Source organism: Syngnathoides biaculeatus, chromosome 2 (assembly GCF_019802595.1).
Source record: "Syngnathoides biaculeatus isolate LvHL_M chromosome 2, ASM1980259v1, whole genome shotgun sequence".
Classification (NCBI taxonomy): domain Eukaryota; kingdom Metazoa; phylum Chordata; class Actinopteri; order Syngnathiformes; family Syngnathidae; genus Syngnathoides; species Syngnathoides biaculeatus.
The window spans coordinates 44,148,914-44,168,057 of record NC_084641.1 but is presented as its reverse complement, the minus strand read 5'-3'; the positions used below and the strand labels follow the sequence as shown (position 1 = coordinate 44,168,057).

The 19,144-nt window shown below is 46.1% G+C and overlaps 1 protein-coding gene across 1 annotated transcript in view; it reads right to left on the bottom strand.

The window, feature by feature from the left end:
* Nucleotides 1–19,144, bottom strand: part of LOC133493687 (low-density lipoprotein receptor-related protein 1-like) — a 104,983-nt gene that overhangs the window by 73,292 nt on the left and 12,547 nt on the right. The window contains exons 3-11 of the mRNA XM_061807347.1: nt 13,055–13,192; nt 6,728–6,847; nt 5,791–5,919; nt 5,429–5,689; nt 2,090–2,252; nt 1,621–1,843; nt 777–966; nt 552–695; nt 247–483 (exon numbers count right to left, since the gene is read on the bottom strand). Coding sequence (XP_061663331.1) covers nt 247–483; nt 552–695; nt 777–966; nt 1,621–1,843; nt 2,090–2,252; nt 5,429–5,689; nt 5,791–5,919; nt 6,728–6,847; nt 13,055–13,192 — 1,605 coding nt within the window. The remainder of the gene's footprint in view (nt 1–246; nt 484–551; nt 696–776; nt 967–1,620; nt 1,844–2,089; nt 2,253–5,428; nt 5,690–5,790; nt 5,920–6,727; nt 6,848–13,054; nt 13,193–19,144) is intronic.

Here is a 19,144-nt window from a genome sequence, read left to right as displayed (position 1 = left end):
CAGTCATGCAAGGAGCTTCCTGGAATGTTTCCCTTCAAAAGAGAAAACCCCCTGTATTGATTCATAGATTACTAGTACACTATTACTAATAATACTAGTTTAACGGGGTCATCGGCCATGTTTTTTCTTCACATTTGACCGTAGCATTTTGTCTGAACTCATAAGTTCCCGCAATCACCAGCCTCCAATGCAGCAGAAGAGGCGTGTCTGAATACTTTTGTCCCGATATGCATTTGAAAGTCTTACCATCTTTTAATATCGTGTCTCTCTCTGTCCCGTCGATCTTCTGTCGACCAATAATGTAACTGGTAGCGTCAGCAAAGTAGATGAATTCCGTGGCGGCGTGAAAATCCAAAGCTCTGGGGTTCATGAGGTTCTCAATGGGGACCATGTACTCATCCTGTACCTTAGCATTCATATCCATCCCCCTGATGATCCCAGGGTGACCCTTACCGTAGACCAAGAACAACTCGTTGTCTGGTTCTAGACAAGAAAGAACATTTTGTAACCGGGATCAAGAAAGGTTACAATTAAGATGAACGGTCACTCACTTTTACAAGACTTGCCGTCATTGCCCAAACTGAAGCCCGATCGGCAACGGCAGGTGCGCGTTTTGTGGCTGTTGCCCAGCAGACAGATGCCAGAACAACCTCCGGGGTTGCCAAATGGATCCAAGGCACATGCATGGCTACGCACTGCGCAAAGTAGATGCAAACGTAACACAACAGTTAAGAAAAAAAAAAAAAGCAATGCACGCCACAGTCACGGATGGATACCCCTAGGTTGCCGTCGCTGGTGGTACACGTGCAGGGCGGCGCCGCGGCTGACCCGCGTCACCACTTTGTGGTCGGAACTGTTGAAGCGATTCACTCGGATCACGCTGGTCCCGGGGTTGAAGTGGCGTTCATCCAAGTTGGTGGCATACAGGTAGTTCTCAAAGACAGTCAGCCCATATAGGTGCTCAATCTGCCATGAAACGAAGCCCATGGAACATTGCAGTATCGCGGTTCATTGTGTGTGACAAATCTCTGTGAAGGTTACATGACTTTTTATGATAAATCCCACAGAGGTATCCGTGCAGATTAGTTGTTGACCCAAACTAGGGTTTACGGGCCTCAATGGAGGTCTGGTCTTGGTGTCATTTTGCTTATATAACAGTTCAAGTTTGTTTCTCGGCAGTTGTTGTGTTGCAAAGTGCAGTGCATGAGCTCTCGACCCGACCCCACCCCACCCCTCCCTCCCTCCCTCCACTGCAATGCTGATTTCATGAAAACCATTACACCACTACGAGTTTGAGCAAAGCTTCACTAGAGCCAGACTAATTTGTTTAAAGAGACATTGGACGGGAAAATCACACACGCTTAACTTGTTTCCATCAAAACAATAAAAAGGGCTCGTGTATTAAAGTGAAGTCTTTTTGTGAAATGCACAAGATACAAAAGACCTGTGGGTTTCAAAAGGTGGCCCTGAGATGAAAGAAATTTGATGCTATCAAAGGAGGGGCTTAATGAATCACTCAAGAGGGGTGTGGGTGGGACCCAGGACCATTTGTGCCGAGTTCTACACTTTAAGGGGAGTGAATCTGTGTTCTATTGTTGGATGGTCATCACGACATCTCACCAGCAGGCCCTGAATGATGGTCTGTCTGTTCTTGCCCTCGTAGTCCACCATTTCAATGCAGTCCAAGTAGGAATCGACCCAGTACACCAGCCGGTTGACCAGGTCGACAGCGATGCCTTGCGGGAAGACTATTTTACTGTCCACCAGTTTTGTGCGGTTCTGACCATCCATGTCAACACGTTCCACCCTCGGGGTGGACCCGTAGCCTGTAAAAAACACTTTTCTGCAACACAAGACAAGAAATGAGGATTGCATGAAAAAAAAAAAAAAGGAACCAAAAGGAAGTGATGATTTTCGTGGTGAGAAAAAGTTAGGAAGTGACACTTTGAAAAAAGGAACTTGTTGTGTCACCTGATCCAAAAACATATTGGATCAGCACTTTGCTCATCATACAAAAGCATTTTCTTCAAGCGTTGCAGAAACGGACAGAGAGCGGCGACATCTAGGTCACGAGAGGGGCGATACACACCCCATGGCTGGGTCCAAGGCGATGCCTTTCGGGTGGTTCAGTTCTTGGTCCAGCAGGGTTACACATGTCTCACCGTTCTTGTTGCAGACAAAGACCCGGTCGTCCACATCGTCCACAAAGTAGAAGTTTCCCGTCAGCCAGTCTATTGCCATCTGTTCCACATCTAAAAGGTTGAAAAGAAGACGGGGGACCACAGCACAATGAAGTACTAAAACTCGAGTCATTTAACATTAACCTGTCACTTTGTATTGACTCCCCACTTTGGCGTCCATCAGTAAAACTTGTCATTCATGTAAATGAAGCAAGTTACATTCGTAAAGAAAGAAAAACAATATGACTCCCTCAATTTCAGCTCAAATCCATACTTTGTTGCTTAAATGAATAGTTTCACATTGCTATTAATCAGTAGAAAAATATAATCATTGTGAATACCGACTCGCAGAGCATTTCCTAGTTTTACACTTAATCCAGAGCAGGCTGACCTGAAGGAATTTGGTTGAACGTCGGTTCAAAGCACATCCAAAGAGTCCTTTCTCTTTCAAACCTATGAAGACGGATGATCGTCATCATATGGTTAGTAAGGGAGAAGTTAGAAAGACACTAAAGAGGATGACAAATGGAAAAGCAGTTGATGATCCTGATGTCATGCCTGCAGAGGGATTGAAGCAATATGGAGAAGGGGATTGTGGAGTTTTTGACCAACTTATTCAGCAGAATACGAGCAGGCAAAATGATGCCTGAAGAATGGAGGAAAAGTGTGCTGGCTCCCATTTTTAAGAACAAAAGTCATGTTCAGAACTGTGGAAGCTACAGAGGAATAAAGTTGATGAGCCACATAAAGTTATGGGGGAAAAGTGCTTGAGGCTAGACTCAGGACAGCAACAGGATGGTTTCATGTACCACAGAGGCATTATTTGCCTTGAGGATGCTTGTGGGAAAGTACAGAAAAGGTCAGAAGGAACTGCATTGAGTCTTTGTGGATGTAGACAAAGCCTTTCGAATTTTGAACACTCCGGATTCGTGGGCAGAAGAAGAAGCGATGACGGGGAAGAACGGCATCCGGGAAAGGAACCTCAAGAAGACTGATGGTGGTGGACTTTGCAAAAAGGATGGAAATGGCTGGAGTGGACACTTTTTTCCAGAAGAGGGAGGAACATATAGAGTGACCTTCAAGAGCGGAGGTAGAAGCACGCAGGAGGGATTCTATTTTGCGCAGACCATGTCATCTGAAGGAGGTTACTGACTGTTAGGTAGTGCCAGTGGAGAGTGGAGCTCGACAGCATAGGACGGTGGTGCATAAGATGACTCTGGTGGTGGGGAGGAAGATTAAGAAGACAAAGGTAGAGCAGAGAACCATGCGCTGGAAGCTGAGAAAGGAAGAATGTTGTGAAGCATAAAAATAAGAAATAGAGTGGGTGAGATGGGCTCCCGGAAGACTGGACCTGGACTACTACGGCCAAGGTGATCAGAGAGACGGGCAGGAGAGTACTCGGCGTGTCTTCTGGTAGGAAAGAGGAGAAGGAGACTCGGTGGTGGAACCCCAAAATACAGGTCAAGTCATACAAGGAAAGAGGATTAGCAAAGAAGAAGTGGGACACTGAGAGGACTGAGGAGCGGCGAAAGGAATACATTCAGATGCGATGTAGGGCAAAGGTAGAGGTGGCCGAGGCTAAACGAGAGGCGTGTGACGACGTGTGCACCAGACTTGGACACCGGAGAAGCAGAAAAGGCTCAACGGGAGGCATATGCGAGAGGAAGACCCGAGAGAAGGTTGACGGATGTTGTGAGGGAAGACGTGAGGGCAGCTGGTGTTAGAGAGGAAGATGCAGGAGATGGGCTGAGATGGAAAAAGAATCACACGCTGTGGCGACCCCAAAGAAAAAGAAGACACATATGTTGTACAGCTGAGCCCACACATACACGTCTGGCCCAATAACACGTAGCTTCAAATGGCGTAGCATGCGTAGCCGAATAGAGGAGAATGAACATTTCGACAAGGGGTGGCATAAAGCCATGTCAGCGTTAGGGTCAGGGCCAAAATGAATTTATGACAAGATTGGAAATTTTGCCGCATCCCCTACCCAGAAGTAATTCAGGGCTGCGCACCAGTCTAAAAAGCAGAGAAGTGAAGACCCACAAATTCGAAGCAAAATTGGGGGGGGGGGCGGTTGGAATAAAACAAGATGTTGTGAAACACTAAAACAGAGGTTTTGATGGAAAAAGTGTGTCCTGAAACTAAACAGGATAATGATACTTCCCTGTGTACCACTTTTGAGCCAATATCTTTAGAAGCCCTCCAGCACCAGGCATTGATTATGGTCCCACACAGAGGCTGTTGCACAACTCCAGGCTGCTCAGTTGAAAAACAAGCTCCAATTCAGGACAGCCATTTTGCCCTTTGACATCTTTCTTCATTCACTTCTTGCTAAGTACAGAGTTTGTTGGAAGACTCTGGCCTCTCTCCAGATGCAGCCGGCCCGCACTCGGGTGCCAAACTTAGAGGAAACCTTTTGACCAACTGAGAGATCTCATGTGTCGTCTTTTTAAAGCACTTTCACAAAGGCTGAATGAAAAGTGCCACGGACAACATATCGAGCCCATTTCTTACCGTTTGCACACAAACACATGTACTGAACTTGCAGAATTCCATACTATGGCCACAGGTCACCATCATTTTCACCGAAAACTCTGTTGATTATTTTTCTCAACTAACAGATGAATCAGATTAAAATGGTCCAAACGTTTTGTTTTTCTAACATTATTTCTAATTGATAGCATAGAAAAGCCCCAACAAATTGTTAATGGCGATTGGCTGGCAACCAGTTGAGGGTGCAACCCCACCTCGTGCCCGATGACAGCTGGGATTGGTTCCGATCCTCGTGAGGATAAGAAGCTAAGAAAATGGATAGCTAGATGGAAATTGTTTACGATTCAGTTACCTGGATGCGTGTGAAAATCGGTCAAAGGCAAAATTCCCCCCACCCTTTTCTTTTGGTCAATATGTGCAAGACTACGGCTCACTTTGACAGCGTGTATGGTGGACGTGGGTTAGGGTGAAAAGGAAAATATTTCGGAAAGGCGCTAGATTGCTGAACCTGTGCAAAGTTAGCAGGTCCCTAGATACGAGAGGTTTAAAATCAAGTCAGTCAGTCGTTTTGTGATTTACTCAGTGCAGTGACTCCCACTGTTGTGCCACAAGGAACATTGGTGAGCGGTGAGTTATCGTTCGGAATCAAATCCAGATGGTAATAGAAGACTGACAGATTGTATTTTGGGTAACAAAATAGAAGAAGAACAACAGAAGAGTGTCCTTCTTGTGACCACGGCACCACTACTCACTGTGCAGAAAGACGGAAACGTTAACGGCGCGGATGTCGGTGATGGTTTTGAGGTCTGGGATTTTGGCGCATTTCAGCTCCGTGGCAGCCGGCGTTTCCCTGACGTCGATCCAGCAGAGCGTCTCCTCGGCGTAGATGAAGTCGATGGCTACGGTCTGCTTGGTGGCGATGTAGGGCAGCCGGGACATGGAACCACTCAGTGAAGTGCAGCGGATGTCGTGCAGGTTTGATATCAAGAGCATAGGAAGACGTTCTACGGGCTCTGAGAACGGAGAGGAGAAAGGAGCGGCGGTCAGAGGGAGGAACGGGCTCAAGCGGGGGCAAAAAAAACAAAACAAAAAAATCCTGAATGGAAAGTCTCACCATTTTTGGCCTTGCACGAGCGGTTGTCTGGCTGCAACAGGTAGCCCTCAACACAGCTGCACACATAGGAGCCCTCGGTGTTTTTGCAGGTCTGACTGCATGTCCCATACACGCTGCACTCATTGAAATCTGCCAGTAGAGGGACGAGATGGTCTGGTCGTTATTACAAAGACAAAAAAACAAGAGGCGACACTACGCTCAACTGGTCTAATTCGGCCCATCGGACAGCAAGTTAAAAATATATATAAAGAAAAGTCACTTTTTTACTGTGAAATTTGCTGCCTCACTCTAAAGTGAGCAAAAATTGAAAATGAAAATCTGCGCTACGAAGTTTGTGTACAACCGAGGCAGTTAGTTGCGAGTTCTCTCAATGAGATTTGAGATTTACCAGTGTGTGTTAAACTAGAGCGAGAGAGAGGAAGACCAAAGAAAAGGTGGATGGATGTTATGAGGGAGGACATGAGGACAGTGGACAGTGTTAGAGAGGAGGATGCACCAAATAGGCTTGCATGGAAAAAGATGACAACGCTGTGGCGACCCCTCACGAGACAAGCCGAAAGAAAAAGAAGAAGTTAAACCGAGCTAAATGATGATGATAATGGAAAGAAAGTGGAAAGCTTGAAAGAAAATATGCCACATGGATTTTTTCACTTTTCACGTCTGAGAATTGTTAGGTTACCACACAGGAGTCAACTATCTGAAATGTAGTAACGCAATAAACAATTGGTCTCGAACCAAAAAAATATATGTACATTGAATGATAATTACTCATCCACTTCTTAATGTCAGAAACTCTTCCACAAAGACATTTGGAAAAGATCTTCACTTCGTAATTTGATGGGGACCATTGCGATGAGGATGTTCTTTCAATTTGGAGCCAGCACACGCACCACGCGAAATGAAAAGCATGTTGCCGAGAAGCAAAGCGCTCACTCACCTGTGCAGGTCTTTGCGTCTTCGGCCACCTTATATCCGTCGGCGCAGTAGCATGTGGGTCCGTCGCGAGTCACGGCACAGTGATGCTGGCACCCGCGGGACGCGCAGGCCGCCGCCTCCTCTGAAACATCAACATCACAGCGGATGTAACGTAACCCGAGGGCGCCCCACCCCAAACGACAAAGCGGGGCAAACTAAAGCCTTTGAGATCGCTGCCCTGCATCTTTTCACTGTTTTATTATGCACTGCAGCCACACTACGATATCCTCTCGCGTCCTCTCGTGACGAAAAATGAAATAAAAGTGGCCACCTCGTTGCTGCGGTTATCATAAAGTGATGAGCTCCGACGTGTGAACGGGTCACGTGCATGGAATGCGGCTAAGATTACGTGTGACAACCCCGCGTCAGGACACTCACGACTCGGTGGCCGGGCTCCACCCCAAAGTTCAGGAAACCTCACATTAACGGAGGAAATTGGAGGATGGCAAGGGAGAAGAATTCATTTGGAACCCAACTTTAGGACCTTGTCCACATTGAGGCTGATGCCTTCTTGTAAATGTTATTAAATGAATCAAGAATTGGGATTCATGGATGATTAAAAAGAGCAAATGTTATTTTCATGTGTATCCAATCACCAGAGTCAAACACTAACCTATTCCGTATATCAATGATTGCAAGCATCGTACCGTGAGAGATGAGCTGGTTTTTCGTTGAAGTGGTCAAAAGATTTTTTAGGTACGACAAAGAACGTACCTTAGTTCATCTTTCTACGGCAGCAACATATCAAGAGAAATGCTCTTCGATTTGACGGGCGGAAAGTGAGACATTTTGTATCACTTTGTGTGACATTTTTTTTCATTTTTGGGGTGCCGTGAGATTTTTCAAATGTAAGACATGGGCCTCGCTTGGTTTGGACTGACACCAAAATTCAAATAGCAAATTCCCATTGTGGGGGACATAACTAAATGACTAATTCATTCAATTCCACAATCATAGAATACTATATTGTATTTACGGTACCTCCATGAGAATACAGCAAGTAATAGCCATATTTCTTCAGCTACGACGGATTAGGCCAATTTGACGGCTCCTTCGTTATGCAAAGCCGCCAGCACATTGGTCACAATGGCTCCTTTGTTGAGACCCCACTGAAAGGAAGAGTCCTCTGGCAAAATCTCTGGCCCGTATTGAATCCACGAACCAGATCCTTGCCAAACGGAAGGTTAAAGGATTGCCCCCAAAAGCAGGCCAGGTTCCATTTGTTGCACATCATTTAACAAAGGTCTGACTGTCTTTTGTCAAAACGGCTTTGGGAAGGGAATGAAATTTTCAAAGGCGCACGCTGTACGTGAAGCATTCTCTTCCGGTCAGAGACGAAAGAAGTCAATCAAGAGGGTGGAAACGGATCGAGCCTTTACCCAAGGAAAAAAGTGCTCGCGGGGAAAAACAGAAGTGAATAGCGGCGCCTTACGGACTTCAAGATGAGCTGTGTGGAGACATTCCGCCTCCACGCAAACGGCAGCAGCAGACGCTTGACCGGAGGTTAATGAACCGAGCAAACAGATTACACAGACACAGAGGAGGCCTTTCATCCTAAACAAGCGTGCCGATACCGCCGATCCTTTTACTGCACCGATGAAAACCTGTTCATGCAGGGAGAGAATAGCGAGAGTGTAAAAGAAAAGTCCGACTGGGAAAATTCACATTTTTAAACATGACGCCGACCCCGCTCGCGTGTCAGAATATCCATCTTGGCGGCAGAAAGCAGAATAAAAACGAAGAATGTAAAATCGCATATCCTCAGCCGAGAATCCTGGCGCTCGCTAACGTCAATGAAAATCGCACATTTGTTGCCCAGGAGACTGTCTCTTCAACAGACAGCTCGTGAGAATACGGTAATTGATGTGGACGCACCCAAATTACGAATTGTAAATCTACAGTGAGAACTGTGAGGCAGACGTGCTCACCGGTTGTCCACCGTGCTGCACGGTGAAAACACAAGACCGTCCAACACCCACTTTAGAAGGCACAGAGCGTTAAAATGAATCAAATAGATTGGGGACATCCGAGGAGGCACCCTTCACCGTGGCTGCCCCTGACGCTGTCCAACCAAGTGTCTTTTGCCAACCGTGGAGGCCTTTGCGTTCTTGGGAATTACAGTCTCAGAGGACCTGAAGTGGGGAATGAACATCAACCCCCTCCTTAAAAAAGGATGTACTTCTTGAGGCTTCTGAGGAAGCACGGCCTGTCACAAAAGCTGCTGAGACAGTTCCACACAGCGGTTATCCAATCAGTTCTGTGCACCTCCATCACAGTCTGGTTTGGGGCCGCCACAAAAAAGGACAAACTCAGACTGCGACGGACAATCAAAACCGCTCACATGATCGAGGACTTGCACGCAACGCGAACTAGGTCCAGAGGAGGCAGGATCCGTTCAGATCAATGAAAGTCAAAAGTAGTTCCCCCCTCCCCCCTCTGGCAATAAAGTCATTGTAATTCTTGATCGGCGATCCTACTACTATTTTTCTGCCTTGTCCCATCTTAGGACACTCACTCACATCCTGCTGCTCCAATCAGTATTAGTAATATATAGATTTGTTTTTAATAGCTTGTTGACGTCACACTGAAACTGCTCCCTTTGCGCAATTGACACTGTTAACACACATAGTAACTCTCTATCGATCCATAAAACCTAAGCCTATATTGGTATTTGTATTGAAAAAATCTGAGTGGGTCCATCACTACGTGGGATTTATTCTAGATTGAGAACCGGTCCAGCGACCAAGTATTTTTATGCGCCCAGACTTTTATACGCTTTCAAACTCTTGTGTGTAAATGTCGACGACTTCTTCACCGGATGGATACATGTGGAGATCCAGTCGGCCAAGAATTAAGAGTGAAGAGAGAGAGCAACGGATGCACTTTTTCAAGTCTCCAGTCTTATCCAGTGGCTGTGGCAGAAGTCAGTGTTGAAACCGGCTATTCCAGTATGCGACATCGGAAGGGCATTCCTAACTTTGTACCCTGACTGTCTGGAAACAAGTCTGCACATGTGGTCCCATGTGCTCTACCTGCAGCAGCCTTAATTATATGCAGTGGGACAACTTGCCATGCAAAGGTTTGTCAACAAATCACGAGCTTTCCTCCTATGTACCCAAAATTATACAATACGAAAAGGAGATTCCCTCAAAATATCCATCCATCCATCCATTTTCTGAACAATTGTCCTCACGAAGAAAAATAATCTATACATTTGGAGGGGGGAAAAAAACGAAAACACCTGCATCGACGTTTATAAAAGCCCCATAAGCCAAATATTGAAGTACAGTGAGTATTGTCATTGTCTGTCTGCGTACAGCACCCCAGACAAGATAGAGATAGTAAATTGTATCCTCCGGTAAACAAAATGGCGGAAAGTAATCTCATTCGTCGCATTGGGTTAAATTCCACAGCACCCCTCTAATCTTTTTGATCCATTCTGGACAATCGGCAAATCAGCAAACAGTGGCAACATGGTGCCTCAAACATCCCGCTTTGGACTTTAAACACAAACCCACATCCAAAAAGGAAGAAACATTTGTGCGGAGCTCCCTTTGGAACACTTTGCACGCTGATTTGGAAACGACCGTATACAGGGATGGCCAAAGACGTAACAGGGCTTGTCATGCGAGACGAGCCTAAATGCAGCCAATAAAAGCCATTCAGGTCAAGAGCTGCTCATGAATAAAGATTGGTGAGGGGGGGCGCTTTCCACAGGGCGTGTCGAGTCGCTCATGAGCGCTTCTCGATCCACGAAGGAAGCAAGCAAAGATGGGAAAGAAGCTCACAGGAGTACTGTCAAGACCCAGTCTTCTCTTGAGCCATACATCACCTCTGAGGAACAAGACCTTTGCCCCCCCCTGGAGGGCCCCCAGACAGCGAATGCACCAAAACAAGCCTGCAGATCAATGAACGGTCAGTCGCCGTTCATGGCCAGGCGACGAAAAAAAAAGTTGCTGCCAAAGATCATGACCCTGCATTTTATGCAGAGTTACCAGCAAGCGTTCAGACTTGAAAAGCAATTTTGGTCATATATTTGGAAATAACTTCAAATGGAATCATTTGCCAGCTTTTTTCCACGGCGCGGCACCCAGGCTGAGAAGGACTGCCGCTGTTTTAAAAACACATTTCAAATGTGCTCCAAATATATTATATATATAGATATATATATAACGGCATCCGTTCGGGGCGGCTCGGAGGCGACACGGGCGGACGACGATGTCTTTCCGTCAGTGGCCATTCGTTCAGCTGAATGCCGACGCAAACATTTCAAGCGAGATCTTTTTGACTGGTGAATCGTTTCTTTTCTTACGCTCATCGGGATCTTACTCAGAAAAAGTGACTTTATGGGAATAATCTTAATCTCGACCTGGATGACAGAATTTCTGGACAATGTTTTGTACTGTCGATGGAGATCCTCATGCTGAAAAGTATTTGAACATGCTTTCTTTCCCCATCCCTGAAGATGGTAAATGTTATATTATGCTAGGACTTTACATCAAAAAGAAAATATTTTTCCCGATATATGGAAACATGAGACAGCCTCTGCAACATCACAATGACCCATATTTCTACCAAAAAAAAAAAGACAACAACTTTAGACTCTCATGAAGCTTTCGTCTGTCACTCGGTGGCACATTGATTCAATGTAAACCAAAGCAGCGTTACGGGGCGGTACAAATACATTTGACTTCATATTACATTTCGTGACAGCTATAAAGTGTCGACCTGAGTTCTGAGGACCAGAGTTCAAATCCCTGTGTTGAGTTTGCGTCTTCTCCCCGTGCCTGCGTGGCTTTTCTCCGCTTTCCTCCCACATTGCCAAAACCTGCACTGACTGGAGACTCTAAATTGCCCCGTCGGTGTGATTGTGAGTGCGATTGCTTGCTTGCTTCTTCTATGTGCCCCGCCATTGGCTGGCAACGAATGCAGGGCGTGCCCCGCCTCCTGCCCGGTGACAGCCGGGATCCGGGAATCCCGCGAGCCTCGTGAGGATAAGCAGCTCCGAAAATGGATGGATTCCATGTCCCAAAAATATCCCAATCGAAAAAGACATTCTGGGACTTGGATCGTGTTGCCTTTCTGCAGCCCTTTTCTCACCGCTCCTGTCAACGACTTGGGCAGAATTCCGTGGACAGATTGACAAAGTGTGCTTTGAGACATCGGCAAAAGCGTACACTTACTTTGCACAAGCCACCAGTTTGTACAAGCAAACACTAGGATGGTTGTGAAGGACCAGAACTTTCCCTGAAATGGGTTCAAGGCACACTGCGGGTGTGTGTTGGGGTAATGTTTGCAAAAATGTGACCATGTGCGTGTACTGTATGTTTGGGAGTACGCATGCATTAGTAGCAACATATAAGTTGTGATGAACGATGTTTTACTGAGAACCTGTGGTGCTTTTCGCGCTTACAACTTAGCTGATAGATGCCTGCCACAGAGCGCAGATATCAACACATGATGCCAGAGCACAGACTGAAAGTAGAGTTATCCTCGGTGAACTTTTTCTTTGCAATTTGGTGGCTTTTTTTTTAACGATACGAATGAACACTGGCAGATATAAACCGGAAGTGAGCAGACTTACATTCCAAACTGTGAGATTCTGACCACCGTTGGTGCCGTCATTTGTGATCTAAGCTTTCGGCATCAGGGAAGTCGTTTGACGTTTTGACATTTGACCGTGCTTCATTTATTGGTACACTTGTGTAACTGCAAGGAACGTTAAAATGTTGCTTGGAAATTTCATAAGTAATTCAGCTCGTGTCGAGTTTTGACTCGAGTACTTGCAGACGTGAGGTGTGTTGCATTTACAACGCATTTGCACTGCTGCTGTGAAAGTGAGTTCACAAATGGAGGCTGAGCCCAAGGGAAAAAAAAAAACAAAACAAAACAGAAAAATATTGGGAAAATGAACGGTAGTTCTTCAGCTTTAACAAAGACAGTATGAACCCAAGATGCTACAATGTCATTCTGCTTTTGTCTGTAATCAATAGAGGAGCGCTGGATGGGATTCTTCAATTCTGAACAATCATCATTACCAAAAAAGCGGTGAAGGACCAAGGCCCTTATTAATGACTGCCCCCTCAATAGAAGAATTTCATTGTGTTAACCCAAGCCAAGGCAGGCCTAATAGACACAATTACTGGATACAGATCAGACTTGTGGATGGGAAGACGAGCAGGCGGCGACTCTTTCCTCTGAGGACACTTTGACAAGGGTCACCTTGTTTCTTCTGAGCATGTTCAAAAAAAAAAAAAAAAAAAAAACAAGCGTCCAAACTGTACAGTACCTCTGCAGTGCGGGCCCTCGTCCCAGCCATCGGAGCAATCGGGAACTCCGTCACACAGTTTGCTCATGTGGAGGCAAACGTCGACATCCAGGCAGCCGCGTTCATTGGCGGGACATTTGTTCACGATGTTCTGCAAGCCTGAGAAAAAAGTATGACGGATGCAAAATGTTACAAAGACAGCAATGCAGTCCTCGCTGATCAAGTCAAGTCAAAAAGGGACTTTTTGAAAAGAGCTTCAGAGCGAGTCATACTGACGGTCAACTTTCCTTTACTGAACCTTCCGAGGACAACATTATGACTCAGAACAGAGTCTGTACAATTCATAAAGATTTGACACTTTTCGTTTTGGACTGGACTGGATTTTATCTGATTTTAATACAGTGGTTACCTTGCGATGTGACTGAGAGAATTTCTGATTTATTTGAGGCATAAAGATTCTGGAAGGGGTTTTTTTTTTTTTTTTTGAAATACGAGCGCGGAATGGTGCAAGTGAAGTCACTTATACTCACTTCACAATACGTAGCAGCAACGAAAGTCAACTCAATAAAGCCGTTAAATCCAGTTGGGGTTTAGTGTCAAACTAAACATCAAGAAAATGTGTCATTTCAGGAAGAATCATGCAAAGTGTATGGGGAAAAAAAAAAAAAAAAGATTGCCTACAGGTTTTTGACCTAAATTCTTGGATGTTTCCCTGAAAAGCTAGCGAGGAACACATTTAGTGATTTTGTTGTCCAGTATATTGGTGGCGCGACTAATTAGAGCACTAGCCTCACATTTCCGAGGACCGGGGTCGGAATCCCGGCCTTACCCACGTGGAGTTCGCGCATTGTCCCTGTGCCCGCCAAACGCTCGCGTTTTCCACCGCATCCCAAAAACATGCGTTCATTGCAGACTCCAAATTGCCCCGAGGTGTGATTGTGTTTCTGTGTGCCCTGCAATTGGCTGACAAGCAGCTGAAGGTCGCCGGGACTGGCTCCAGCACTCCTGCAACCCCTGTGAGGATAACGGGCTCAGAAAATGGACGGACGGATGGGTGCTTGTATGTTTGGAACAGAGCTGGTCTGGAATGCCCTGTACAGCAGCTCGTTGCCGTCTTTTGGCCTCCATTTCTCAGCCCAGACTGCAGAGCAAACAGTTTGCTTTGGCTGTTTTTCGTCTTCGTCTCTCTCACTTGGTTTCCCACATCTGCCGACCCATTTAACCAACACACCGGAGCAGCAAAGGTCTAGTTCACCTCTTTCAGAGGAAACAATACGACTTGTGCGGCTGGTTTGAAGAATTCAGCGTTTCAACATGTAAGTGCAACTCCCGTTTTAAGAGTTTCAGAGTCTCAGTCGTCACTCATTAGTATGTTAATGTTGAGCAAGCCAAAAAGCACAATTTCTATGCTTGTAAGCCCTGCCAACATACCCGTTTCTCATCCAGTCCAAGAGCTCTCTGTATTTAAAAAAACAACAACAAAAATTCTACAGCTTCAGGTTTGATGGTGCAGATGGTCCCTTACGTGGTTGCCAGAATGTCAGCATCATCTGTGGAAAAGTTGATTTTTTTTTTTTTTTTTTTTAATGACAGGGCTGTCATGGTACATTATAAACAATAATTGTACACCTGCATTGGGGAGCAGTAGAGCAGCTCTCCCGCCTGGGAGGTGGCGCAGTTTCCAAGCCAGCCTGATTTACAGCGAAGCCCACATGAACTCCACTTGCAGGAATACACGTTCATGCACTTTGGAACTCAACCCCCTGCCAAGGCCCCTTTATTGGCCTCTGCGGAGTTTGTAAAGACTTCGTGACATTGTATGAGCCGCAATGCACTTCTGAGTCAGACAGGCAGCAGCAATCTGAATAAAGAGGAACCTTTGAACTGCGCACAGCAAGGAAAAGATGGCACAACCACATTATGTGTCCAACATGGCTGCCAAGTATTTGTCACACGCTGTAGAAAAACAGCACCGGGACCCATGAATCGGTTTCCCATCCGTTCCTTCACATCGAGGCACATTTTCAGGTACCTTGTTTTGCGAAGTGGGCAGTCCCGTAACTGTTCACTTTGAGGCAGGCAACAAGGGGATCGAACACTACCCCTTTTCAAGAAATTAATGTATTAACTGCACTGTCCACGTCTGTCCTTTAGGTTAGGGTTAGCTCATCCCGTGTCCTTCTGTCCTAAAGTCAAGATAACCTCTAATCTGTCCTTATCATGGCTCTTACGTGACTGCTTTTAAGTATGATGGCACACTGGCAGGCAAACAAATAAAATGACCTTTGTACTCTCTGCTCCACTTGTACTAAGTTGCTGATTGTGTGTGAAAATGCGCTCCCCTATGCTGCCAGCGTCCTTCTGCAACTGCCTGTGGTACAAGTTTGGTCTCATGGCTCAAAACAGCAACATATTTATTTACTTTCTGCTCGCACAACTATAAATACTACCCTAAACAATTCGCTACGGGTTTTACTGTAGATCTGCTGAAACGTGAAAAGCTCGACCCCGTTCACACAGAAAGGAAAATCTTTGTGTTATTAGTTGTTTGCAGACACAGAATCATGTTGAGGTCTGCGAGTTTCCACACACGCCCTGAAACGCCGTAGCATACAAAGTATATCAGGCCTGAAGTCGGTCGTCCTTGGCTATTCGCGCTTCACCGTTTGCGGCCTTGCATATTGGCAGAAGTTAACAAGTGCTATTTTACATCTGGAAGCAGAAGAAGCTTACATTGGCCCACACGGCCAGGCGGGCAGGTCATGACTCAAGGTGTTGTTCCCACTCACGATGTCACATCGAAACCATAAAACCAATCACACCCCCGCAAACACAACAGTTGCTTGCGGGGGGAACGAACGTAAGCCCGCGATTAACAAAGGAACACGACAGAACCAAGTCAATGACAACCAGTGGCTGCTAAAATTGACATCTTTAACCAATCGGACCAAAATGTTGAATGACCTGAATCTAGAGCCTCAAGTAAAATACAAAAGTGTGATCAATAGGTAGGAGCGAATGCTTTCAAATAAAATCAAACTAAAAATGCTCCATCTTTCATCAAGGGTCGACAAACTTGTACAACCTCGCGTCAGAGCTGGAGGCACAAGGGAAGTCGTGTGCGCAGCTTGACAGTGGATGCTACGCAAATCAGGTTGACAAATGTCTGTCCGTTTCAAAAGTGCTTTACTGGAGGTACTTTTCGGGAAGAAGCTGAGCTTGTTTCACTCTCATCAGAAGTTGCAACACTGTTTCACCCAAATTCTTCCAAAGTGGAGGATGAGATTTTGACACGGCAAGCCGACATTGAGCTGGAGTCCAGACATCAGGGACAATTCTGGGGCTTCCTCGCAGAGGAAATGTACCCCTACATGAGCAAATGTGCGACATCCTTGACTTATTTTCATCCACTCATTGATGGCAGTCAGCCTTATCATCAAATCCAACCATGATTGATGACCATTTGATAGCGTGCTTGAGGTTGGCTATCAGCAGCTACTGTCCGGGCTTGGCTCATTCACTTCAGTGCAAGTCATCGGCGCAAACTCCGATAATGACGAAAAATACACATTGCCAATTCCAGTATGTTGCGTTGTCCAAGACTGGCTCATGAGGCGACATTCGGTACATCAACACACATGCTTGCTGAGCTGTGGAGGTGGCCCAGAATTTTAGCTCATCGGTAGCTCTCTGTGGTCTTAAACCGGAGACATGGTCACACCAACCCCCACCCCGAAAAAAAAAAAAAAAAAAAAAAAGCTTGAAAAGTAGATCTTGCGGCAAGACGTTGTGGTTAACTTTAACGAAACTGGTACTGGAAAGGTCACTTGGAGAAACTTTAAGCTGTGTTAAAAAAAAAAAAAAAAAAAGACAGCATTCCTCTTTCCATACCGTTTCCACCCAAACACCTCAAACTCTGGGCCACCTCTCCCGCCCCTCAGACTACGTACTTCGGAATGACTTTAAAGTTGGAACTCGTTGAGCTTTTGTCCGTGCCGCTCTCTGCTGCCATGGCATCCCCTGATTGACTCACATCAAGTCTTCCGTCAATTTGAATGAATAAATTGCAGTGAGTGGGACGCGAGCCTTTCCCCAGATCCACTCCCCCCACCGCGGGAGCTTGTTTTCGAGCAGCACGCATGTGGTCGTGACACACTCGAGGCAGCACACAGAACTTTTCAGCAGTAAGTGCTCGTTCTACTGGGGGGATGACCTGCTGTGCTAATTTTGACCCCAAAACACTTTGCTATGTATTAATCATGACAACAGGCGGCGGCCCAGAAGCAACTTCACTAGAATTGAATTCAAAGAGCAGCCGAGGCATCCAAATGTCCTGAGAAAGTTAAAGTGATTTGAGTCATTTCAATGGAACCTCAAACAGTTTAGGTGCAGGGCTCATGTTCTTTGATCATGGAGTAGATGGGAAGAGAAACGGAGTAGGAGTTATTTTAAAGGAAGAGCTGGCTAAGAATGTCCTGGAGGTGAAAAGAATATCAGATCGAGCGATGAAGATGATGAAACTTGAAATTGAGGGATTTTTGGATAATGGGGTTAGCGGCTTTGCCCCACAGGCGGCATGTGACCGGGAGTTGAAAGAGAAATTCTGGAGGGAGTTGACGAAGTAGTCTTGAGCATCCCAGACAGAGAAAGAGTTGCGATTGGTGCAGATTGCAATGGACATGTTGGGGAAGGAAAGAGGGAAAAAGATGAAGAAGTGACGGGTAAGTACGGCATTCAGCAAAGGAACTTTGAAGGGGCAGATGGTTGTGGACTTCGCCAAAAGGATGGAGATGGCTGTAGTGAACACTTATTTCCAGAAGCGGCAGGAACATAGAGTAACCTACGTGAGCGGAGATAGAAGCACGCAGGTGGATTCTATTTTGTGCAGACGATGTCATCTGAAGGAGGTTACCGACGGTAAGGTGGTGGTGGGGGAAGAGTGTGGCTCGACACCATAGGACGGTGGTGTGTAGGATGACTCTGGTGGCGGGTAGGAAGATTAAGAAGACAAAGGTAGAGCAGAGAACCATGTGGTGGAAGCTGAGAAAGGAAGAATGCTGTGTGGCCTTTCGAAAGGAGCTGAGACAGCCTCTAAATGGTCAGTGAGAGCTGCCAGAAGACTGGAATACTACTGCCAAGGTATTCAGAGATGCAGGCGGGAGAGTACTTGGGGTGTCTTCTGGTAGGAAAGGGGAGAAGGAGACTTGGTGGTGGAACCCCAAAATACAGGACGTCCTCCGCGGAAAGAGATCAGCGAAGAAGAAGGAGTGGGACACGGAGAGGACTGAGGAGAGGCGGAAGGAATACATTCAGATGCGATGTAGGGCAAAAGTAGAGGTGGCGAAGGCTAAACAAGAGGCGTATAACGAACGACATGTACTCCAGCTTGGATACGAAAGAAGGAGAAGAGGATCTCTACAAGTTGGCCAGACAGAGGGATAGAGATGGGAAGGATGTGCAGCAAGTAAAGGTGATTAAGGATAGCGATGGAAATATGTTCACTGGTGCCAGTAGTGTGCTAAGTAGATGGAAAGAGTACTTGGAGTAGAAGTTCATGAATGGGGAGAATGGGAGAGCAGGTAGAGTAGAAGAGGTAAGCGTGAATAACCGGGAAGGGGCTTTGATTAGTAAGGGAGAAGTTAGAAAGGCACTGAACAGAATGAAAAATGGAAAGACAGTTGGTCCCGATGATATACCAGTGGAGGTATGGAAGCAATTTGGACAGGTGGCTGCGGAGTTTTTGACCGACTTATTCAATAGAACACTAGCGAGAACATGCCAGAAGAATGGAGGAAATGTGTGCTAGTCCCCATTTTTAAGAACAAAGGCGATGTTCAGAACTGTGGAAACTACAGAGGTATAAAGATGATGAGCCGCACAATGAAGTTATGGGAAAGAGTAGTGGAGGCTAGACTCGGGACAGAAGTAAGTATCTGCGAGCAACAGTATGGTTTCATGCGACGGTTCAGAGGCGGGAGAGGGAGGAAATTGGTGGAAGGATGCTGAGGACGGAGCTGCCAGCCAAAAGAGAGAGAGAGAGAGCGAGACAGAGCGAGAGAGAGAGAGAGACCAAAGGAAAGGCTGATGGATTTTGTGAGGGAGGACATGAGG